General features: G+C 41.3%; 1 protein-coding gene across 6 annotated transcripts; it reads right to left on the bottom strand.

Moving 5' to 3' along the window:
* Window positions 1-50: 50 nt before the first annotated feature.
* Window positions 51-25797, bottom strand: TAF1A (TATA-box binding protein associated factor, RNA polymerase I subunit A). Of its 6 annotated transcripts, none has more exons than XM_060246188.1 (12): window positions 25611-25797; window positions 25092-25268; window positions 22840-22989; window positions 17707-17876; window positions 17046-17159; window positions 15863-16061; window positions 12553-12683; window positions 11692-11850; window positions 7976-8042; window positions 5593-5716; window positions 4088-4248; window positions 51-366 (listed from the first exon to the last, which is right to left on the bottom strand). In XM_060246188.1, the coding sequence occupies exons 3-12, from the start codon at window positions 22985-22987 to the stop codon at window positions 248-250; spliced, it is 1392 nt and encodes a 463-aa protein (XP_060102171.1). In that variant the 5' UTR covers window positions 22988-22989; window positions 25092-25268; window positions 25611-25797; the 3' UTR covers window positions 51-247. The 6 variants fall into 6 exon arrangements, with proteins under 6 accessions (XP_060102171.1, XP_060102181.1, XP_060102206.1 ...); XM_060246198.1 differs by having other exon boundaries at window positions 25092-25240; XM_060246223.1 differs by having other exon boundaries at window positions 17767-17876; window positions 25611-25795.

The raw sequence follows: 25797 nt of genomic DNA, 5'->3' as shown, positions 1-25797 counted from the left end.
AAACATGGAGACTTTTGAAGTATAAATGATAAAACTTTCCCAATAACAACTTGAAATGGAGTGGTGCATTTATTCAAATTAAAAATAAGAACTCAGCACACAGAAGGTTGTCATTAATAGGTTTTTAAAAAACCAACAGTAAAATACTACTTTGCACTGGAAATCATAAAATGGAAAATCATACAACCTGGAAAAATAAGCTGCATCTTTCTTAGAAAAAGAAAAGGACATTTGACCTCTGAAGCAATCAAGTATCTGACAATCTCAAATGGACCCAGCCATTTTCTTTTACAAAGTTCTTCAGCATTTTGAACTTCTTCTTGGCTTTACTTCCTTGATGTATGACATACTTGAAGTATTTGCAATCTAGACCCAAAAAAGTGAAATGTTATTGAGATTAGAATGAAAAGGATGAGAATGAGAAACAAGCAGGGCTCCTCCAAGCAATCTGTTCTATTACATCTGAACCATACACTTTATCGCTATACAAGGAGAAACCATCCGGCTTCTATTCTCTTCTTTAGCCTTGTTTAATAAATTTAGTGTAGCTACATAGGGTTCCTCAAATACATTTGGTTAAATGAAGATAAATATGTTCGGTTAAACAAAACCTTATTAAAGAACGTGATGGTACTACACGCTCCAAGCATCAGTGAGGCTGCATTTATTCTACAAACTGAAGAAGTTACATTCGACGCTTTCCCTCAACAAGCCTTGGAAACCGTAGTGCTCTCTAACAAAAAAAAACACCTCAACATCATAAAATTGCTATTCTATGCGTTTCTTAACCTGATTCATGTCTGTAAAACAGTCATGTCCTTAGATCACAAATATCTAAGATATGTTAAAATATGCATATGCCTGGCTGCTACCATTAACTGGGATTCATAAGAAGAGCCCTACTGGATCAGACCAGAGGTTCATTTAGTCCAGCATCCTGTCTCACACAGTGGCCAACCAGTTCTGCCGGATGGCCAACAACAGGGTATGGAGGCTAAGACCTTCCCCTGATGTTACCTTCTGGCACTGGGATTCAGAGGTATACTGCCTCTGAATGTGGAAGTTCCCGCACTCACCACAGCTAGTAACTACTGAGAGATCTATCTTTCATTAATCTAATTGTTGATGCTGTAAAGCAACTTATGGCTCTTAAAATAGTGCTCACCAATCCTGAATAGTAAGCAGTTTTTGAAATTAATCAGACTTAATAATTTCTTGGTATGGTATAGGGAAGGGGTGGGGAACCTTTTTTCTGCCAAGGGCCATGTGGATATTTATAACATCATTTGTGGGCCATAAAAAATTATCAGCTTAAAAAAACAGTGCTCTGCCAAGGGAGAACGATTTAGGCTGGCAAAATTAATACGAATAATTGTTTTTCTATTTGAAGTCATGTGGAGAGAGCCTAATCTGGCACGCACACACACACACTCGGCCCACTGCTCTAGGTAAATGCATTTGTAGAAAAAGCCCAGCAGAAACTCAGCATATTAGACCACATCCCCTAATATTAGCATATTAGGTCACACTCTCATTAGCATATTAGGCCACACCATCTGGGATAATCAAGTGCAAACTGAACTGTGACAGTAACTTTTCCAGGTCCTTCAGCAATTCTGGCCAGCCAGCCAAGCCCCAGGGAGGCTGCCGCACAGTACATCTGGGCTCTGTGATCCCTGCCTGGCCCTGGGGAGGCTGCTGCACAGCGCAGCTGGGCCCCACGATCCTTGCTGGCCAGCCAGGCCCCAGAGAGGCTGCCACATGGCTCGGTTCGGCCCAGCAATCCCTGAGGGCCACACCAAGTGACCTCGAGGGCCACATACGGCCCTCAGGACAGAAGTTCCCCACCCCTGGTATAAGGGTTCTGCTATTCAAAGGGAGAAAAAGTAAAAACTCCCTTTTAGCATGCCTAAGAATCAAGCACTCCACAAGTGTATTGCAAGGGCTGGGAATAGTGCTCTATTTTTAAGCAAAACTAAGTGGAATTCTCTCTCAAGTGTCATAAGAGAATGAGATGAGACTATTGTTCCTTTTATAACATAGAGCAAATAATCTAACAAGTATATCCAAAATTTATTTTATTTTTATTGGATTTATATCCTGCCTTCCCCAAAGCAGGCTCAGGGCAGCTGGAACTCACATGCCTAATGGCACCATGCCAGAAACCTGGCAGTGTTTGTTGGCAGTTTTATGGAAATCAAAGCAGGATCCTTGGATCTGACAACAACTTTGGAAATATAGCCTGTGGGAATACTGAAACTGACAAAATACAAATAGCACTACTGAATGCTGAATGTCATACTGATTCACTCTGACTCAAGTGCTACCATTTTATTAATTAAAATATTATATCATTATAAATAAGATTTGAGAGTCAGCTAACAAAAAGTTCATGATGAACCAAAATACAAGAATCTATACAAAGCAAAATACACAAATGCAGCAACAATCCATATCAAGACAGTCATGATATCCCAAAAGCCCTTCAATAAGAGAGTCACCTTTGGTTGGTGTTTAAATGCTTAAAAAGAAAAAAGCAAAGAGAGTTCCACAATTGTGGTGCCAATGTGGTGAAGGGCCTTTCAGCAACCAGCATTAACTTCATTTCCTTCTCCTCTTCTGCCCACTGAAGAGCATGCAAACAACACTTGTGTCAAGAAAAAGCTTCTTAGCCTTGGCTTTTCTTGATCCCTAAAGTCCCAAATCAGACTTAATGGCCTATCTGTATGGGCAAAGTTACAGTAACGGAGGGCCCCTTTAAGAAAGTGTCTGGAAGGTAAATTGGCCTGGCTTTCCCACCTGCAAGACAAGCCCAATTGCTGCTTAGGTCAATGTGGACTTAGGTCACTGGCTGTAGCTTTGACAGCTGTCACAGTATGACTGTCAAAGGTAATTACTACTGTCAGAGCAATTATGCTGAGTAACCTCCTAATGAAGTAATAGGACAACAACTCCTATTGGGCAGTCTGGAATGCCCATGAGGGTTGGGATCCTTTAATTACCCTCCATCTGATGTACTAGGTAGGTAGGGTGTGGTAGAGGATTTGCTGCCCTGCTTGTCACTCTTCCCAGAACAAGCTTGGGATTTGTTACGCTGTCTGGCTGAGGACTGATGCCTACATCCACATGATAAAACTGGTCTGTCCAATGTTATGTGTTTAGTTAGTCTTTTTGATTAGCATTATTTATTTTTCTGCACTACAACATCATAAAATTGGGGGTCAAAAAGAATTAAATAAATATGGCACTATTCACTTGATGGCTTCACTGTACATAGTACATACTCTGGAACAAACAGATAGCAAATGCATCTCTCTATACTGAAGAAAAGCATAGTTCTTAAGACTTTCCCAGTCTGTCCCTATAAGTCAATCAACTACCCTGCTACACAAAACTACCCTCCATCAGGCTCAGAAAGGTGAAAACTTTCGTTTAATCTAACACATTTATTTACCACCTTATGTCAGGAAAAGATTACTGCAATAGTATGGCATATCCAAAGCAGCAGCACTTATTTGATCCCTTTACCCTTCCAAGTCCAATACCTTCCTTTTCTTTACTGAAATCTAGTCTGGTTTCAGCTAGATGTTCTAATCCCGCCCCCCCGAAACCCTAGCTTTCAAGTAATAAATCTTGCTTAATTATATCAAAGAGTGTCTGAAGTGGCCTACCCAGCAACCCCTATTTTTAGACAACTAGTTAAAATATTTTCATTTTGGAAGGCCTTTCTGGAACACTACTGTAACTTATTTTGTGATTTTTCAGCATGCCTGTTAGACAGGTTTGAAAGGGTTTTTTTTAAAATGGGTACCATTTTTGTGCTGATATTATGTGTATTTCTTGTAAGCTGGCTAAAAGACTGCTTTGGCTACCAGACTCCACCTAGGTGTACCTAGAACAAATTATAAAGCATTTTGCACTTGCATACCAAAGTATCAGACAACTTTAAGTTCTTCCAAAAATAAAATCAAACCGCATTCGTGTTGAATCCTCAAACCTTTGTTCAAGAAAAGAAGATGAAATCTGGCTTTGCTAGAATCCTTCCAATTCTTCTATGGAAAGGAGAGGAATGTTATTTTAAAATTACCTTTCCCTAGCAGCATTCCAGCCACTAGGACTTTTTCACATGCAAGACTTTCATTTTCTTTCCAGTTGCTTTTTGCCAAATAATGGCTGAAATGGAAGGCTGGCCACCAGTCCTTTCGAGTATCCCATTCCTTTTTGAGCCAGCCAAATTGCTTGCTGGAACTGGAGAGGAGGGAAAAGTCAAGCACCAGTTAGATTAATCTGTAATACTCTAATACTGAAAGATAAACTAAGATGAGTAGTCATGTTAGTCTGTCTGTAGCAGTAGAAAAGAGTTAAGACTTTAGTTCCTCCATTTTTTTCTTCCTTGAGGCCTCTTTTACATTTTTGGTTACAGAACAAGTGTTGTTTTTTTTAATGGGTCTTGAAATTTCATTTCAGAAAAGTGTTTTTAAAAAAACGTATTTGTGGTAGGATATGAGCATTTATGAATCACTGCACACTTCTTCACTCATGAAAACTCATATCCTGCCACAAATTTTGTTAGTCTTTAAGGTGCTACTGGAGTCTTGGCTCTTTCATACTGCTACTGGAAAGATAAAACTGGTTTTTAAAAACAAGTTACCAAAACACTGCAGGTAGTCAACATTTAAAATGTCAAAATCTGGATGCTTGCAGCTTTGTTCTTTATTTGAAGTAAATTGTGCTATACTGTACTGTAATATGTAGCTTTACTTATGTTATGCCAAAAAGGTTGTTGTTGTTTTATTTAAGGGCCTGAAAACTTTTGAAACCAGTACTAAACTTGAGTGACATTTTAAATTGACCAACAGCAATGTAAAACTATACTAAGAGCTTACAGCAAGAACACTTCAATACTTGGAAGACATTGAATTTTAGAAATCGAAGTGAAAAACAGGAAACTATTCTGCTAGTATCAGAAGAGTTGCATTGATGTCATAACAGGTCACTTGGTAGCTAATAGTGATTAGAAACTGTCTCCAGATGATGTCATAGAGCTCATGATTCTTCTGCAAAGCCCTGTACTGTTTGCTGGTAAATGGATACCACTTGGGCAAAAAAAGTGGTGTCCTCTTTGAACAGTTAAAACCTGGGAAAGGGAATCAGCAGTTTTTAAAAAATGCTCATATAACTGTAAGAAAGACTCCCATTTAATTGCAGCCACAATTTTTCTGTATATTCCTCCACTTTTTTCTTCCTTGAGGCCTCTTTTACATTTTTGGTTGCAGAACAAGTGGGGTTTTTAAAAAATGGGACTTGAAATTTCATTTCAAAAAAGTGTTGTTTTCAAAGAAAGTGTATGATTGCGCTATATATTTGCAAGAGTGAATTACGAAAGTGAGAGAACTGCTATTAAAAACCCTGCTCAAGTGAGTCAATCATTACTATTATGCCCCATCAAAACCGATGAGATTTTTTAAAACTATAGGTGCAAAGAACTAGAAGCTTTCCCAGATACTGGTACAAAGTTTGTAGGGAACAGTTGTAGTCTGAAGTGGCACAGTGCAGCAACAAATAGAGAAAAGCGTTTTGTCATTCACTCACTTCTGCAGTATTTCTACAATCTGTTTTGCCAGACAGCTCCAAGCCTTTACATTATCCTTCCACCCAGTGAAGTCCAAGGCTTCAAAAATAACTTTCAGACACAGTCTGTGGTTTTTACTTTTTTCTGCAATTAGAACAGACCACATTGAAGCATCCTAGGTTAATTAGTAACCAACAAATTCTACTTTGTTTTACAAGGTGAAAACAGCTAACCACTTTACATCGTCTGTATCCAACATGTAGTCAAATTCTCATAACCATTTGGCAAAACACTACATGCAACTGAGACTGCTCACCTTGGAGCAGTTTAATTGTATGGGCTCTCAGATTCTTGCTAATGTGACACATCATCAGAAAAGAAAACCCATTCATTCTATCATTCTGTAGAGTATGAGATTCATACAGCAAAACCTGACTACACATAACTATTTTTGTATTAGACTCCTGCGCTGGAAACATTCATAAATGCTTCGGCAACTTGCAACACATTTAAGACAACTTACTCACCTATCCAGCAAGGTGAGAAATATATACCTGTTTACTCACAATCTAACTCCAGCTCTGAGATTTGCAATGTGCTGGAGACGTTTTTAAGAAGCTCCATTTTCCCTCATGTGAAGATGACCATTAATATCAATGACAAAATAATTCACCAAAATTTGGAGCAGATGTGGACCAATGAGTAGTAGCCCTCAAGACACATTCTAAAGCATACCAGGTTCCTGACAGAATCTCAAGCTTTTACAATTTTCAGTCCTGAAAGCTTGATAGCATAAGGATAAAAACATTTGAACGATTCAATAACCAAAAGACTAACTTGGCCACACACTTTGAAATATAGTTGTTTAAAGACAATGACACTTATGATTTTGAACAATTGTTTTATCCCACTTTTAAGCCCAAGATGGGTTTCCAGGCAGCTCTGAAGAATAAAATTAAGGTTGCCAGCTGAACAGGGAAAATAACTGCTGTCCCTTAAAGCTATAATGAGCAGAAATCAGCAATTGAAGTTTTTTATGGCATGAAGTTAAAGTTGGCAACCCTAAATAGACTCCCATGCAAAAGGAAACAACAACAAATGAACACAAATGAATACATCTCAGGGATGTGATTCTCAGTGTATGGTCAACAGGCTCAACCCAGGCTCAACAGAGGGGTGCTTCGCCACATTCTCTCCTTCTGATGGCCTTGTGGGTGGCTAGAAAAACTAAAAGCACTGGTTACTGTGATATTTGTCATATTCCTGAGTAAAAGAGCACCTGTCTCAAGGTGTTGCATTGCTACTGTACTCAAGTTGGCTGTCCTGTTATTAACTGAACAGCATTTCAGAGGGGACTAATATCTATTCCAAAATACAAAGCATCAGTCAAATCCCAGAGTAGCAGGGATATGGCTGTTTTAATACTCAACCTCTCTGGAACTACAGCAGACACTAAGGCTTGAGTTATGTTTCTTTTCACCTGCGGGCTCTTTGTTCTTCTTCATCAGCCTCATCTGTTTTAAAAAGCAACCCAAAGAGTCACAGGGACTGAAAAATTGAAACCAAGCCACAAAACTTCATGTTTACGAAAACCTCTTGAGTCTATCACATTCAAATAATTCTAATATGTTCAGACTTACCTATTTGTTGAATATCAGTCCCCACAAATATATTGGACATGGAGAACACACAATCCTTATACATCACTGAACTCAGTCCACAAGCTTCCAACCAGATTCACACTACTTCTGGTGCCAAGATTTTAAAGAATGCCAATTTCAAATCCATTTAAAGTGTGAAGGCAGCAACAAGCAGAACCTGTATGCAAGTCCTGATCCAATGTACTGATGGGGATTGATATTCAACAAAGAGATCAGTCTGAACATATTGGAATTATTTTAAACTTTATTATAGATATATCATTTTATTGGATGTAACAGATTCAAGAAGTTTTGTAAACATGGAGCTTTGTGGCTTGTTTTCAGTTCAATCAGTTTTAAAGGCAGTTTCTTCAAAATCCAAATTCACAAGCTAAATCCAACTTCTGCTCTGTCATTTCTTAATAATAAATACAGCTCTTGAAGCTTTAGTTTCCTTCCTGCTTAATAGGTACCTTAGGTTTTACTCTTAGATCTTTAGGGCACTTGGTAACATAGAGACCATTCTTCACAACAAAGATGTTAAGCACTCTAAGGTCCTTTGAAGTTTCAACCTCTGCACCAAAACTATGCTAATTAATACATAACCTTTATTTACATCACAGAGATATACAGCTTTGTCTACCCAATTTGTCTACACAATTATGTCTAAGGCCTTGGCCTCCTCTACCCCATAACAAGCAAAAAAGGTCCAACAGCTGGTCTGCTCTCAGTTCGAGGGGAAGAGGGGAGATAAAAGTCTTACTTGATTTTTTAAGCATGTCATAAAATTCCAACATCAGTTCATGGGAAGGAACAAGCTCATGCAAGACCTAATAAGAAAAAGACAAGTTAGACATTTTCAGTGCAAATTTAAGCACAGACATCTGTATCTTCTCACTGAAGTTGGTAGCACTATGAAGTGATGCGCATTGTGTGGACTATCACCCTAGTGCACGCTATGAGAAATTAAACACATTATGCACCATTACAGACTTCATTTCTGAATATATTTTCCCCACCCCACTCTGCACATGGAAAAAACTAGAACACAAAAAACAAAGAACATATTAAAAATATGATACATATCTACTGTGGACCAGTGGGTTATCCTTACTTTATATTTGTGTGAGAGGCCACAGCAAAAAAAGGGGGGGAAGAGTATATTCCATACTGTGGATTTATTTATTTACTAAGAATAAGGCCTGTTGTGGAGAAAAATACAATAGGCTCTAGAAAGAGGCTCTGGGTGAACCCTCCCCCAGTTTTGCTGTCTTCCCACCCACCCAAGTGAAGGCATTCACTCCCCCTCTCACCTTAAGGGGAGCTGACCTCTGCCATCTGGAGAGCAGTTGTAATTCTGAGTGATCTCCTGCCCTGACCTGGAGATTGGTAACAGTGGTTCTCCAGGAGAAAATAGCTGGTTTGGAGGGCATTGTAACTGTCTGAGGTCCCACCCCTCCTCAAATCCCACCCTCTCCAGGCTCCACTTCTTAAATCTCCATGAATTTCCTAACCTGAAGTTGGCAAGCCTATCTCCTTCCCTTTATCTGCCCCTCTGACTTCAGCTTTCCATCTCCTCCCCACTCCCTGCAGCCTCTATGTAGGAAAAGGGCAGTCTCTTTCCACAGTGCCGGGGGAGGGGGGACCAAAGCAGCTTACATCATTCTCCTCTTCCCCCTTTGATCTGCACCACAACCCTGTGAGGTAGGTTAGGCCAGTCTCTGACTGGTCTGAAATCATCCAGTCAGCTTCTACAGCAAGAACCTGTGTCTGGCAGACCCCACTCTGAAGCCCTAACTCCTATATCCTCCTCAAACTCCACCACAGAATCTCCAGGAATTTCCTACTAACCTGAAACTGGCAGCCCTAGTCAGGGCTGGCCTCAATGAGTTCTCCCTCAGAGGTCTTTAGTGATACCTTTTAGACCAACACCCTCTCTCTCTGATAATGTTTTGGTCTTAAGCACAGGACTTCAATCTCTCTCTCTGTATCTGGCCTGCTGCTACAGGTTGCCATTTTCCCCCTGTCTCTGGCTGTTTCCCTTCTAGAAGAGGATAGGAAGGAGTCCTCAGCCAAACAAGGGAAGGTTTTCTCTGGCTCCTTCCCTCCTCCCCCCTCCCTCAGTCAATTGAAGGAAGGGTTTCTTTCGCTCCTCTGTGAAGCAGTGCAACAGGCGGCTCAGCCAATGGGAGAGCAGGGAGAGCCAGAAACTGGTTGGTTGCCTTTTACTGATACAATCATCTCGGTTGGCTAGCAACAGCCACTCAACCAATGGATCAGAAGTACTCTTAATTGATGGTTTAATGGGTCAAACATTGATGTAGTGCACCCCCTACCAATGGGAGAGATCCATTTTGCCAAGACAAAAGTTTTATATCTATAGGATTTCAACTTATATTCTGCCCTCTCTGCAAATGGGCTCAGGGCAGATCAGGGAAAGGACATAAAAAACTGCTAGTATCATACTGCCTTCCAAATATAGGATGTGTCCTTATTTAAAATACATTTGATATATGTATCTTTATACTCAGTCTCAGAAAGGACTTTCTAGCTATGCAAAAGGAATAGATTAAGGCAACTAAAATGAACAAGTGGTAAGGACACCTTCCTTATATAGAAATGCTGACACTTTGGGAACCTTTTAGTTAAGAAAAACAAGAACACAAAAAGGCAAAAGTTACAACAGATTTATAAAATTACAAATGGTGCATAAAGACATTAGGATAGATCTCTCTGACTCAGAAAATAGTGGAGTGCTGCAGAAGAAAAAAAGAGGGCAACCAAATTGATAAAGGGGTTGGAGAGTCTGGGGCTTTCCCATGTAGAAAAAAAAACAGTTAAGGAGAGAAAGAAGTATATAGAATCATGCATAGGATAGAGAAAGCTTTTTCTCTCTTTCTCATAATATTAGAACATGAGGGCACCCAATGAAGTTCTTAGGAAACCGGTGTAGAACATACAAAAGGAAATACTTTTTACTCTCAGCAAGGAATTAAAACTGTGGAATTTACTGCTAATGGAAATGGTGATGGTCAGGCGCACAGATGACTTTATAAAGAGATTAGAAAGATTCATGGATGGAGGAAAAATCCATCAAATGCTATTAGCCATACAAATTAAAAGGAACACCCATGTACAGATGCAGCAAACCTCTGAATACCAGTGCTAGAAGCTGTCCCAGGGAAGGCTTTGACTTCTACGACCAGTTCGTTGGCCTTCCATGGCAACTGGTTGATCACTATGAAACAGTATGCTGGACTAGATGGACCATTGGCCTGATCCTGCCAACTCTATGTTCTTATATTGTCTTGATTTCACTCATTCTCCCTCTTTATTAGAGTCCCTTAGTGCATTTTGTTCACAAAAGTCTTGTGGCCCACAGAGAGAATTTTCAAGACAGCAGGCTGCTGAGAGGTAAGGCAGGGGGGGAAAATCTATGAATTCCTTCTATTGTCACTGGATCCAACCCATTCTTCTCCCACTCACAATTCTAGAACTTATGTCATCCAACAAATACAGCAGTGTGTTAATGAGCTATGTAATTAGCTTGTGGCATTCACTGCCATAGTGCTAGACAAAGTAATGAGGAAATGAGGATGTCTAGCTTCCACAAGCTGTATGCCTTTGACCACTAGATGCTGGGGTCATAATACAGAAGAGCTGATGTTTACATGCCTTGCTTGCAGGCTGCCTGAGGGTATCTGGCTCCTGTATTGGAAATGGAATTCTAAACTAGATGGATCCCAAGTCAAAATAGATGTTACACCTCTTGCACCACAACCATACAGCAGCTGTAGGGACTGTCCATTTAAAATACAAGAGAGCCCAATTGAGTTAGGAACTCCAACAGCCAAAAAGAGGGAAATAACTCCCCCTCCCCAGCACCATTTCTAGCTAAGGAAAGGCATGGAGAAGGCAACAGCCTCTCTCCCCCATATCATCATTCCCAGATCAATCAGGTGCTCCTTTATTGTTAAAGAGGCAATCCACACAGATATGGCCAGAGAGAGTTAAGTCTGGAAAACCCACACACAACTCTTTTGTGTGTGTGTGTGTAAGATCTACTTTGACTCCAGAGTTTGATCTAGCAAGTCTGTTATGTTCTTAAATTAGGGCCCGATTAAGCCAACATGAAGCACAAAATTTTACTGATTTCAACATCATGTTAATTTTATGCTTAATCTTGCTGAAATCATGACTTGGACATGGATAGATTAGGCTCTTAGTTATTTACTAAGTAATGTATTAAATGTTTAGTACCTTTTTCACCCAACTCTTCTTCCAAGGACCTCAACAGAACAGATATTCTCCTCACCTCTACTTCATCTCCACAACAATCCTTCAAAGTAGGTTAGGTTAAGAGGTTAATGGCAGAGTGGGGCTCTGAAGCCGGGTCTCCCAAATCCTAGTTCAGCACTCTAACCCTACATTATACTGGCTTTCAGAATAGTAGCCACACTACTGAACCAAATTCCATACCCGCAGCGCAGCAATCTGTGCTTTCCTTGTTTCACCCCTTCTCTTTAGAAACTGATAGAAGTAGACATGAGCATTAGGGTTGGGAGGAAATTTGGAGTTGTAAGCATACTCTCTTAGCACTTCCTTGGCTTCTTCATACTCCTTATAGTATTCTAGGAGCTGTGGGGACACAAATTGTGCCAGTATTATTTAGTTATCATTACATTTGCTTATATTATCACTAGTATTGCCAAAATAAAAATAATGCAAGATGTAAAATGCTTTTCAAATGAAAGCTACTGTCTAGTACACTTTACTTGCAAGAAGCTCAAAGGTGCATATAAGAATCTCTGTTCCCCATTTTATCCTCAAAAAAATTATTTGAGATAGGTGCGACTGAGTAAGGAACAAGCTTAAGGTCACCCAGAAAGCTTTATGGCTGATTGGCTATCCCACTTGATTACGGAACTACATCTGTGTAATGCTCTCACTTGCACTAGGGTCTGGAGAAGATAAAGAAGGGGAGAGGTTCCTGCCATTTCTTATGTTCCCCAAACCACAGCGCTGGATCAGAGAATCAGATGTGGGTGGGGAGGGGGGGTGTCCTTTCCACCTGAAAGCTAAGACCCTTGATCCTGGCAAGTGGGCTTGTGAAAGCCTGTGGCCTTCCTTTATTAAAGCCATCCTAACTAGTGCCTACCATAATACAATATAGCAGTGCATTGTCAGACTGCCCAATCCATGCTTAGACACTTCTGAATGCCTTTTTTTTTTGCTAATGGCTATGAAAGTGTCAAATATTTCATAAAGCTACAAAATCTTTAACTGCTAGCCATAGTTAGACAAAGTAGCAAATGATAAGCTAGTAAAGTGTGCACTTACATCCACATAACACAACACAAAAGGATCCCAAACTCCAGGAATTTTAATAATCTCCTTAAGGCCAACTGCAGCCTGCCGGTGGAAACTGTGCATTTCTTGCTGAATGGAAGACTCTGCATAACCACTGTCCTCTGGGGTGGGGGTAGGGAATACAAGATAATACAAGAGGGTGCTGAAGTACATTATTCTCCAGGACAACTTTAGCTTTCACCTCTCATACAATGAGCTTACAAAGACAGAAACAGCAAGGAGAGCACAGCTACTAGAGAGATAATTTTTTAAAAAATTATACAACTTCAAGGTGCTGTGATGGACTGTCAAGGGTTAATGCCTAACAGGCTACCCCTGTATAAATTGATGGTGTGGCCTCATTTGGAGTACCGTGTACAATTCTGGTCACCACACCTCAAAAAATATATTATAGCATTGGAAAAAGTGCAGAAAAGGGTAACGAGAATGATTAAAGGGTTGGAACATTTCCCCTATGAAGAAAGGTTAAAACACTTGGGGCTCTTTAGCTTGGAGAAACGTCGACTGAGGGGTGACATGATAGAGGTTTACAAGTTCATGCATGGGACAGAGAAGGTAGAGAAAGAAGTTCTTTTCTCCCTTTCTCACAATACAAGAACTCCTGGGCATTCAATGAAATTGCTGAGCTGTCAGGTTAGAACAGATAAAAGGAGAGATCCATGGTTTAGGTATAACGAAGGATTTGGGGAGCTTGGTTGTATGTTCCTGCCTTCTAAATTTTTTTGTGTCCATGAAACTCAGAAACCTATGTTTGAGTGCTTTAAGCAGAAACTGAAAAGAAACCTCTCTCCTCAAAGTTTTAAAAGACCTTGTTGAATAGCAGAAACTCTTATTTGTTGGCAACAAATTATCTGGCATTTGTATGAATATAGAGTTGCCTCAGTTTTATTATCTGTTCACCTCATACATCCTACCCCTGATTCCATCTGACCTTTTCTACTCCAAGTTAAATAAAACATTTTGTTTATTTTGATCTTTCAAAAGCCTCTTATCTGCCATTTCAAAAGCAGTACATAAGATGGTGATTTTGTCTCTCTCCTCAGTTCCCTGGGTTGGGCCAGCATTCATTTGTAATCCTGCGTGTGAGGGACAAAAGAGGGCAAGATCGTCATATCAGCATTTTAGCTTTCTAGTGTTTGGTCCCAAAGAAGCCAGGTGCAAACTAGATAGTCAGGTTATGAATATTTTAATCAACCAGGCCAGGCCCAAACACATACAACTTCATTTTTTATGGCTTACATCCAAATGCTAAGACACCCAAAATTTTATCTGATGAAGCACACAAATATAAAATTGCTTTGGTTCACTCAGAGCAGACATTGGTCTTCTACTATTATCATGCCATTATAAACTTAATTATATGAATCCAATTTTGCACAATCTCCAATAGAGCAGCATTTCTGTTTGCAGAAGAGGGAGCTGCTCCACAAATTTTAGTAAGACGACGATTGCCTCAAAGGAGGCCACTCCAGTCTGTAGTTGCTCTGAACACACCTAAGTGAGGGAAGACGTTCAACAAAAGCTGGTAGACAGAGAATAGTAGCTGTCACAGTGGAGACAATGAAAGACAGATCACTTCAGGGCCTAATATTCATCTCACCAGGAATATGTGCAAATTTTGTTCATAAAGATAATTTCCCTAAATCATAAAATATGGTGAAAGTGTAATATGTGTGGAAATTGAAAGTGAGTTTTCAGAGTTTAAGTGAATTGGTACAAAAGCTGAGAATTATTGTAATAAAGTCAAAGCAGGTGATTCTTTGTCCAATAAGGGAAAACTATTTTACCGTATTTTGAAAATCAGACCCTGAACCTCTATTTACCTGATCCAGATGCCCCTCTATTTCACACTACATTATAAAAAATAAAATTTTGACAAGTTGTAGTTATTTCTTTTAATTCAAAACACTAACTGGTGACAAATGTTAATTTTTACAGTGGATTGCCCAAATCATGCAGTTAGAAAACATTCTTATCACATGGATAAATTTCGTTGTAACTGAAGCAACATCTCTAAATTATGAGGTAATTAAATTATTATTATTACAGTATGGCATTGTGTGTAGAATAGCCAGAAGATCCTAAGATAGTCTGGCAGCCAGAAGTTCTAGCTCTTTTAGCATTATGCATCACTAGGAGGCAGTGGCGGCTACAAGCATAGACAGCTTCAAGAGGGGTAAGCATATGGAGCAGAGGTCCATCAGGGGCTATTAGCCACACCTTATTATTGGAACTCTCTATCTAGGGCAGTGATGCTCTGTATTCTTGTGCTGGGGGGGCAGTGGAAGGGCTTCTAGCCCCACTGGTGGACCTCTTGATGGCACTTGGGGGGGGGCGGGGTTGGGCACTGTGTGACACAGAGTGTTGGACTGGATGGGCCATTGGCCTGATCGAACATGGCTTCTCTTATGTTCTTATGAGTTAGGCTTGTTTTTAGGGCAAGAGATGTTTCAGAGGTAGTTTGCCATTGCCTACCTCTGCATCACAACCCTGACTTTCCTTGGAGATTGCCCTTCTAAATACTAGACAAGGCTCACCCTGTTTAGCTTCAGAGATCTGATGAAATCAGGCTAACCTAGGCAATTTATACGGTAAACTACAGCATGGGATCTTTTGACTACAAGTTCCACCAATGTTTTTCCATTAGAACACAGGTGAAACTTTTAGTCAAGAGTCTGTGTTGTAGCTAGGGTTATCAGGTTCCTTCTGCCAGGTTCCTCCTGTGGTATTGTCCCTCCTGGCAACCTGTCGTGGATGGGGGGCATTCACTGCTGGTGTTGCGCAAGAAGTAATATCACTTGGTGACACCTGGGCAACACTCTGGTATTTGGGGAAAAACTCTATGATAAAACTGTTTTCTACCATAAAGTGCTTTCCCAAATACCAGAACGTCAACTGGACATCACTAGTGTGATGCCACTGGCAAAGCCTAGACCTTCTCCTTTTTCCTGGTAAGCCCCCCCCCCCAGTCACCTGATTAGTGCCTAGGGATAGGGCCTGGAGACAAGGGACTCCCGCTTCCACCAGATGGTCTGGCAACCCTAGATGTAGTTGACCTCATTAATGAAAGAAACTCCTTCAATCAAACAATTTTAAACTTGCCCTTCTTCCAAAGGGATAAAGTGACATATATGGTTTTCCTCTCCTCTGTTTTTGTTCCTGCACAACAACCCTGTGAAGTAAGACAGGCTGAAAGTAATTTGGTCCAAGGTCATGTCTGAATAGGGATTTGAGCCCAAGTCCAAATCACACCCACAGGCAACTGCTATCACATACTCACCAAGCTGCAACATTTCAGTCTTCTTTTTTAACCACTGAAAGTAGTCAAGTAGCCCCTTGTAGCCTTGAATGAGTTTCAGTTCTTTTTCCTGAAGAATTGTTTGTTCTCCATAGCGCCAGCTTTCTGCCAGGACCAGGTTCCGATAAGCCTCATCCACATACCCATTACACAGGAGGTGGAAGGCATGTTCTAAAGAAACCTATAATAATTTCAAACTCACTTAAATTTTGTACCAACTGTCTTTGAATACAATGCCACAACTATACAAACTCAATGGGAGTTCTCCGTTTCCATCTTAAGTAGATGTCCCTCATTGGTTTCAGTACCAAAAGACACTGACAGACCCATGCATAAAGGAGTGAATCTACAAAGCTATCAACAACATGCCCTGACCTGATTGCCCAGGCCAGCTGATTTTGTCAGATCTTGGAAGCTAAGCAGGGTCAGCCCTGATTAGTATTTGGATGGCAGATCACCAAGGAATTCCAAGGTTGTTGCGCAGAGGAAGGTAATGACTAACCTCCTCTGTTAATCCCTTGCTCTTATGGGGTTGCTGTAAATTAGCTGTAACTTATCAGCACTTTACACACACATATAAAAAACACACGTTGGATCTGCCACTGTATAACAAGCCCAGAAAAGACCACACAGATGGAGTATTTTGTACAAGCTAGTGTGTGTGTGTTACTGGCCTGAAATCAGGGTGAAGATCTGCATACAATGATATCCCCTTGACACTCCATTCAAAAACTGAACCAGAACATATAGCTTCATGCAACTAGGGTGCCCAAGAAACAAGCTTTAATCTTCTATTCTACATAATCATGCATGAGCATTGCTTCTCTGAGTTTCAGCAAACCACTTCATAACTAGATCCTGCCTAAAATTTCCAGAAACTGCATTTTCATCCATGCAAGTATGACTTCTACCTGCCTACTTTGTTGTAGCCCAAAATGTCCCTCAAAAAGACATCCATCCCCCAGAAATAGCTGAGTGTGTTTGAATGTCTGCTGTGGGGCAGGGAAGGCAAAAATTGCCTTCTGTGTGCAGTAATTTTAGGCATGGTCCACTCTTCTACTTCCAAGAACCAAGAGCCCTCTCCTTGGTGGCACTTCCAACATTAGCATGTCAGTTTCTGAAGGATATTATTTTCACCCTTAGCGAGCTTTAAATAAGAAATTACCTTTAAATATCTCTTTACTCCTAAATTTTTCATTTGATCTGCAAAATGGGTGGACTCCTCTATGTTGCTTCTTGGATGATGATGAACAATTTCAGTTCCTATTCTCCAGATCTCCTATCATGGGGAGAAAAAAATGCTGAGACAAATAAAAGCTACACAATAAGAAACAAGACTAAAATAACACATGCCCATAAAAGTGACCCATGACTACTAAGTAAGCATAGGTGCAGCTTAAATACACACAAGCTGTTAAAATACAAGGAAGCAAAACATAACACACCTAACTAACAATTCTGAAAGGTTCAGTTGTAACACAGAAAGATACATTAATCTGAATGGACCAAGTAGTTTTCTAGTTCATTCCTAAACATATTGGCTTGCATTCAATAAGGTCCATATGCAGGGTGCAGTTTGCAGAACAGGACATTCCTGGCTCCTCCCTCTATAGGTGATCCTCACAAACAGGATAGAGGCAAAAGAAGGGAGCCATCAGTGGAAGGAGGAAATCTGTGCAAATTATGCAGCCTTGACCAATGAAGTCCCCTTTCTTCAATGGAAATAGACTACAGGATGTAAGTCATTTAACTAGAAGTTCAGACACTGAAAGTGCAACTTCTTCCAATTGAATGTTTAGGATGAAATTATTAGCTTGCTTACTTACCTCAGTTGCCGCCAGCTGTTTCTCTACGCTTGTATTCTCCAGAGTCTCTACATAGCTTACCATTAATTCCGCAGCCCTCTGCCACTGACTTTGCAAGAGGGCTTCCTGTATGTATGTTAAACAGTCCTCTTTAGCCTTCTGAAAATCTGAGGGCTTGCGGCCTCCAGTTGCTACAAAAACATTATTTTGTCAATAAATGTTCAACAATTGTGTTCCCAATGCAGTTACAGACTTCAGTAACAGTTCAAAGAAAAAGATGTTAAAACACTCATTCAAAAATGGATTTTGCAAGTATGTAAATGCAGAAATCAAGCCTATAGTTCATCTTGTTTTGAAATATAACTTCTGTGGTGACTCTAACTGCCTTTGTAACATTTTGCAAATATGTCGCAGCACCCATTTCTGTCTATTTTTGCTGTACACTGGTATATTCAGTCACAGAGCAGCAACCAATAACAAGAGAGTTTATTCAAGATATTATGCCACTTGTTTCTTATGAGCATGCAAACACTCCCTGCAAAAGTAACATGTTCTTAAATTACAGGGATTAAAATATGAAAAATATTCACTAGTGAACAACCTCAGTAGCAGTAAAAAAATATTAACAATAACAATTCTGGGGATTGCTGTATTGAGCAAGGCATCTGTATGCTTTGGTGATCTATTGGTGGTCATCTGCAATGGACTGTATTTCAACTCCAAGCAGTTAGCCAAAGGCTGCCAGGAGTGGGAAGCTTTATTCCAGAGACTTATACAGAGCTATGCACAAGCTCAAGATGCACATTTTAACACACACAGTAACAGGCAGGAAGACTACTGTCCCACTCATCCCTCATCCCTGACCAGGCTTCACTATACTGAGGAGAAAGCTAGGAAGCCAAGGAAAAGCCATTTTCAGAGGGAGGGTGGAAAATGACAACATATCTTCTTCCCGGTTCTAGGAAAAAAGCCCAAAGAAAAAACCCCATGGACATAAATGCTCACAGGAAAAAAACCACCATGGAAAAATACCCACGTGGAAAGAAGCCCACATGGAAAAAAGCCCATAATGAAAGAAGCCTACATGGAAAGAAGTCCACATAGAATAGGGTTGCCAAGTCCAATTCAAAAAATATCTGGGAACCTTGGGGGTGGAGCCAGGAGACTTTGGGGGTGGAGCCAGGAGAAAGGTTGTGACAAGCACAATTGAATTCCAAAGGGAGTTCTGGCCATCACATCTAAAGGGACCACGCTCCTTTTAAATGCCTTCCTTCCATAGGAAATAATGAAGGATAGGGGCACCTTCTTTGGGGGCTCATAGAATTAGACCCCCTAGTCCAATCCTTTTGAAATTTGGAGGATATTTTGGGGAGAGGCACTGGATGCTATGCTGCAAATTTGGTTTATCTACCTCAAAAAACAGCCTTCCCAATGTCCCAGATACCCGTGTATCAATTCTCCATTATACCATTTTTTTTATTAATTCCAACTGTTTATTGATTTCTTCCTTCTAGATACTTGCCAGAGTAAGTCCTGCTTAGCTTCTTAGATCTATGAGGCCTTAACTACTTCTGCTATTTAAGAAAGAGAAGCTATCATAGAGCAAGCAGTAATTTGCCTAACCCAAAAACCATACATTTTGACATTCCTGAAAAGTATAGGCAACTGATACCACGATTCCAGTGTGGAAAAATCCAGACAGAATTCTGGTTTTAGGTGATAGAGATCTTATGCTTGAATTAAAGGACTATGGAGATGGCACCTTTGATAAAGTGCCAAATATGTTTTACCAACTGTACACATGGCATGCCAAGGTGGGTAATTCATATCCACCAGGTATTTACATTTTACTTCAAAAAAATAACATGGACACTTATAATAGAATGTTCGAAATAATGAAGCTATTGATTCCAGATAAACTGTTGTGGGGGCACAATGCTCTTAATTCCTTGTTGCATTTCAGTCACCCCAGTGTGTGGTCTCTATTTGATAGACTACAGAGGGATCACAAACTATCATTGGCTAATGCACAGGCAGGTCCTTTAGAGGTAGAAAAGAAGAAATATGGGGCACTACATTACATGGTTGCCACTTCTGTGCAACAATATGAGCAGGTGGAAGATAAACTTAGTTGCTTAAAGAAATTGGCTAATTTGCAATGAAGAATTATATCTGAGTTATTGTTAAATAATTGTTGCTTTTACTATTAGGGTTAGATAGTCTTTTGTCGTGGTCACTGGTGTCGCGGAATTTTGGGTTGGGTCTCTTATGAAGTGGACACTAAGCTCTTCAAAGATCTTAAGTTTCTATATTTCTCTTTAAGTTGGCCCTCTTTATGATCTTAAATATACTCTTTATGAAATTGGCAACAAGAGTTCCAAGCTTTTCAGCAATATTAAGCATTCATATTTCTCTAAATAGCAATATAATTGCTATCAACAGCAAAGTCATTTACAACATGCCAAATGCAGGGGGTAGTGTACTGTCTCATCTGTGGGTGTTCAAAGATCTATGTGGGGAGCACCACAAGACCTTTAAAGACTCATTTGCTGGAACATAAATCCAGGGTTCACCTGGCTGTCCAAGATGCTCCTCTTGTGAGCCATTTTTAATCTGCCCACCATGGCATGGAAGATTTCAAGTTCTTAGACATATACAAGGTGCCAGAACATATGGATGGTTCAACTGCCCAAAGGGTCCTCTTACAGGAGTCCTATTGCACGTTCAAATTAGGGGCTATGGCACCAGAGGGTCTTAATACAAATCTGGATTTAGCATATTTTGTAGTGCAAAATTTCTTTTGTAGTTAGAATTTTCTGTATGAAGTGTAGGTTCGCCTAATGTCAAATAGATTTTTAACTTTATTATTATATTAAGGAATAAGGTTAGGATTTTCCACAAATAAATTTCCATAATTGCAAACAAGTTTTTATATTATATATAATAAATTGTAATGTCCTTTTAAGAATGGCAAGTGGTGTGTCAACAGCTGATGCTAATCAGTGCTTTAGAATGTGAGCGCTCTGGGAGCTTCATTCTGGGCTTCCAGAAACGCCAGTCCAGCTGCTCTGACTCGACTAGTTTTTGTGATTGTATCACTAGGTAAGCAATTTTTATTACTGTTTCAATGATTTTGTATAGCATCTGTACATGAGTTAACCTGTGCATCTTTTATATTTATTCCCATGAAAGCGAATTCCAATGCATGTGATTAGCACCTGAGGAAGCAATCTTCTGGGAAATGGTTTCATTTTACTGGTCCACCGTTGCGCTTTTTATATCTGACATTGGATCCATTCACAACAATTATTTGAAGACATTCTGCAAAAATAGCCATCAAGGTATCTACTCACCACCCAGTGACTGCGTGAAGATAGTAGAGCTTGGGCTCTTTAACCAACAAGACGCAGGTTTGATGGGTGGAGGAGCAATCTGTATTGTGGACTTTTCTCAAGTCAGTGTCTTTATATGTAACCGGTATTATTGATTTGTTCATGTTTGAGAATGGGTCTGAGATATTCAAAACATACTTAGACTGCAGTGAATAGGTCGTGAGCTTTGTGCTTTGTTTGCTTTTGCACAGCTGTCTCTTTTGTGAGTACACCATCAAGACTGGGTATTCAACAGGCCACATCCATTGTTTGCCTTTCCTCCTTTGTGTCTTGCTGAAGTTTCCTAGAGGTGTCATAGGTAGTTAGCATCTGGACTCCAAATTCTCACATGGTAACATAATCCTGGACTTCATTGGTCCTCCATGGGAACCAATCAATAGGGCAGGGATCAGGTGTCCACTCCAATCAGAGTGACTGCCCAAATGGTCACTGCCCCTGCACCCTAGGTTATGAATCTATTTAAGGCCAGTTAAGTGGTTGTTCATTGTTCTCCTGATGGTATTTCCCTTTTACTGCTAGCAGTGACAGCCCCCATACTCTGATCAGGTGTGGGTCCATTATTGTGAGATCCACTGGTTGGTTCTTGCTACCCCATTCCCTCCTGACGGTTGCTGTTGAGACCTTCTCTGCCCTTCAGACAGGTAATCATATAACCTGTGATCATTGCTTCAAATCTGCTAATGCAAAGGGGGAGGGATGGTGGCTTAGTGGTAGAGCATCTGCTTGGTAAGCAGAAGGTCCCAGGTTCAATCCCTGGCATCTCCAACTAAAAAGGGTCCAGGCAAGTAGGCGTGAAAAACCTCAGCTTGAGACCCTGGAGAGCCGTTGCCAGTCTGAGTAGACAATACTGATTTCGATGGACCAAGGGTCTGAGTTAGTATAAGGCAGCTTCTATGTTCTATGTCTCTATCTAATTTTCACCTCTATATATTCTTTGTTCTGTAATGATTGTGTGAATGCTAGTGTAACTGTATGATTGTATAATCTTTAATTTCCAATAAAACACACTGAATTTTACCAGTCAATCTCCTCATACTTCATTGGGTCCCTGGAGAAGTCTGACTCCCGTAGACACAGGTTGCTGATCCTGCCCTTGTCATTTGCCTATTAATTTTAATTCCCCAATTTGATCTCAGAGGCAATTTGGCTAACAGATCATGCATTGCAATCACCACGACATATGAGAGAGTAGTTACGTCCACCATGTAAAATTCCCATGGACATAGAACTCTCAAGCATTACAGAATATATGGAGGCTTAGTTGATACAATGAATTTTAAATCTGTAGCTGATAAACAAGCCACATAACAGCATCACTGAAAGAATACACTGAGTGCTAGTATTAGGATTCTGGAATGTTTTTATCTCTTCACAATGCAGTCACCTAAAATTAATCTAAGACTTTGAAAATGTAATTAATTTTAAATTTAATGTCACCCAGAATACTACTTTTAGGAGCAGGCCATGGCAGTGACTCATCCTGGAGAAATAATATCATCATGCAGTATTATCTTGATAAGACCAGTGGCCTGAGTCATGCAAAGGAAAGGTCCTATCTGTGCTTGAATTCATTTTAAAAGGCTTCAGCTCCTACTCCCACCCTCCTAAGGTCCTCCTGTCCATAGTCCCCCCCCCCGCAACAGCTGTTGCTAGTAGACTTTAATTTTGCCCCTGCCCTAGCAAGCAAGAAAAGGAGTGGACAAAAGAATCAGGACAGGGGAGAATGGCAACAGCAGCCTGCAAACCACACAATTAAACTTACTTGGATGTTGAAAATATCTTGGGAGCAGAGGTAAATAAATTCCAGGAAGCTGAGCATCTCCTGCTGTTCCCACAGATGCACCCTCAGTTTCTTCTTCTACAGATCCCTGGCTTCCTTCTCTTCTCAGTCCATCAACAAAACTGTCCATTTCTATGAAGAGAAAGAAAAATATGTGTGACAAGATTACACAAAATTAGGCTAATACAGAATTCACCTAAGGGAAAAAAATAATGTGCTATGTTATATCAAAAAAGAAACACAGCTAGTTTTTTAATATTTTCAGTTCAAAAAGGTCTATGTATAGAAGTGGCAACATAAGGCAATTAAGGGTGTAATCCTATGCATACCTCCCTGTGAATAAACTCCATTTATAATACAATGCAACCTAAGTAAACAAGCACAGGACTGCATTATAAGGAGCCTGCACAAAGTCACATGAAGAATGAGTAACAGATAGGAAATATGCACAATAGCAAACTCCACAACAGTACACAGGGAAATTCACTCTAGGATTCTACCAAACCAAAGTGATAACTGTATGCAAAGTAACACTCTTCATAGGACCAGTGATACCAGTGGCCTAGCAATAGCATAAAATGCTTAGGATGGGACTGTAAATAGGCTATTCTGGAGAAATCTAGTTCTATATTATAAGTTATCAGGAGGGCCATAGCCAGGATTTAAAAAGTGGGGGAGGGGGCACCCTTTGCCATCCACTGTGGGGCTTGCTGCTTCTCAGAAACTTTCTGCGGTAGGGGCAAAAGCTGGAGACTCCAAAAGTGGCCAAGTCAAGGCAGCCAAGCCTAAAACTTTGGAGTCAAGAAGGGACTGCACCTTGCATGCAAGCAGGGGGGTTTCCTTCCACCTCCCTCTTCCGCACCCCTGGCACTTTGCAGCCAGTAGTTCCATCTGCCCCCCCCTCTGCGGCCCATTTCACATGGCTTCCTCTGCTTCCTGTTCCTCTGCCTCCGTCCTCTCCACCTGCTGCTTTTGCTGCTACAGTGCATTGTGCTCTGCTCAGCTCTCCTGGCTCCAGCTGCTGCTGCTGATGCTTCAGTGGCTCAGCCATGGCAAAAAAAAAAAAAGGCTGCCCCCTGGTGGGCTCCCTTGAAGTCAGGGGGCCCTGCCTGGAAGTTGGGGGCAGTGCCCCCACAGCCCCCATCCTGCGGCTATGGGCCTGATTGTCAGTTTGGGCCACTCCAGAACCTCTGGTGGCCCCCCACCTACTCCTCCACATGTGAAGATAAACAACTGAAGACTCACCAGGAGGACAGGCAGGCAGCCAGCAGCAGCTTAGCCCCACCACTAGCAACGCTCAGTCCAGTCAAAAGAAGAAGATGAAGAAGATGATATTGGATCTATATCCCGTCCTCCACTCCGAAGAGTCTCAGAGCGGCTCACCATCTCCTTTACCTTCCTCCCCCACAACAGACACCCTGTGAGGTGGGTGAGGCTGGAGAGAGCTCTCACAGCAGCTGCCCTTTCAAGGACAACCTCTGCCAGAGCTACGGCTGACCCAAGGCCATTCCAGCAGGTGCAAGTGGCCAAGGGGAATGGGGAGTGGGGAATCAAACCCGGTTCTCCCAGATAAGAGTCCACACACTTAACCACTACACCAAACTGGGTGAGTTGGGGTGGGAGTTGGAGTGGTGGGTGGTTTTTTTGCCTGGTAGGGGAGGGCAGCCGGAGAGCACCCATGCCATGCAAGGCCTGCCCCAGCTGTCCACAGGAAGATTTTCCCTGGGGAGGCCTAGAAGCAGCACAGACTCTCTGGAGGAGCAACAGGTGGGGTTTGGGCCTGGCAGGGGCAGGGAGTGGGCAGCCGGAGAGCACCCATGCTTCACCAGGCCTACCCCAGCTTGGGGAAGCCTGCTGCAGCTGGTCCTCTCCCGGTGGGCAAGTGGCCTGCTGTCCTTGCAACAGTTGTGGGGGGAGTGGCCGGAGAGATGTTCCCAGCTGGGGAAGCCTTTGCACAGCATGGCCTCTCCAGGTGGGTGGTTGGGAGGGGCCCCTCTCTTTTTTCTGTCCTTCACTTTTCTCTCCCTGTCAATTTGCTTTATTTCCAACTCCCCCCAATCTATCTTTCTTTCTCCCTGTCTATTATCCCACTCCCCCCTCTTTATTCATTTATTTCTTTATGTCCATTTGCTTTATTTCCAACTTCCTAACCCTCCCTCTTTTGAAAGAGCTTTCTTTCTTTGGGTCACTATGCAGAGGCAACCAGTGGCAAACTATCTCTGAACACCTCTTACCTTGAAAGCCCTATGGAGTCTCCATCAACGTTTCCTCTGATTCCACCCCCGACACCGTTCACATACGGAGCAGAATGGGTAGTGAGATTTCTGCTGAGTAGGACCTCCTGTGTTAATGAGCAGCACTTCACACGGACACACAGCTTAGCCTTAGAGCGAACAATAAGTCAGCTGCAACTTGACGACAAAGAAAAAAATCTTTCCATTGAAAAATGCTCAACACAGCTTAAAACGCTTACTAAAAGTTCAAAGAAAATATGGAAAAACTTGACCAGAAAAACAGTATGCAAAAGGAACATGCACCACAAACATGCTTATTACTAAACATTATTATTATTAGCCTTCATCTTCCCATGGAAGCCTCCAGGTGGCTTCGAGGAACGAACTTCCCTTGAAATTAAGGAAACGAAGAACTAAGTTTCCCATGCTGCCATGCGGCAGTTCCGGCTCGAGAACGGCTGCTGCCTCCCGGGAAAACCCTTTGGCAAACAGAAACAGAGTCCGTCTTGCTCAACCTACCTTCTTTCTCGTCCTCCGCAACTTCTCTCAGAAGAGCGCACCCACCACTACACAATGCCAGCGCTGAGAACGAAAGAGCAGGCGCCCAACCGAAATCGCAAAGCGCTGGCGAGGCATTTTTCGTTTGCTTCCAAGCACTCCATAACTACAAAGGCCATTTTTGTGTAGGGCACGTGACGTTACCTTC

This window comes from Heteronotia binoei, chromosome 1 (assembly GCF_032191835.1).
Source record: "Heteronotia binoei isolate CCM8104 ecotype False Entrance Well chromosome 1, APGP_CSIRO_Hbin_v1, whole genome shotgun sequence".
In the NCBI taxonomy this organism is placed as follows: Eukaryota; Metazoa; Chordata; class Lepidosauria; order Squamata; family Gekkonidae; genus Heteronotia; species Heteronotia binoei.
The sequence above is the reverse complement of the archived record's forward strand: the minus strand, read 5'-3'. Positions and strand labels throughout refer to the sequence as shown.

Bases quoted from the DNA above. Each gene is read 5' to 3' on its own strand.
- TAF1A (XM_060246188.1), bottom strand. From the start codon at position 22,987: ATGGACAGTTTTGTTGATGGACTGAGAAGAGAAGGAAGCCAGGGATCT. The intron at 16,062-17,045 runs GTAATTTCTTAT...AAATTATTATAG, and splicing joins GAGTAAAGAGATATTTAAAG to GTTTCTTTAGAACATGCCTT. The intron at 11,851-12,552 runs GTAAGTGCACAC...GTGTCCCCACAG, and splicing joins TTGTGTTGTGTTATGTGGAT to CTCCTAGAATACTATAAGGA.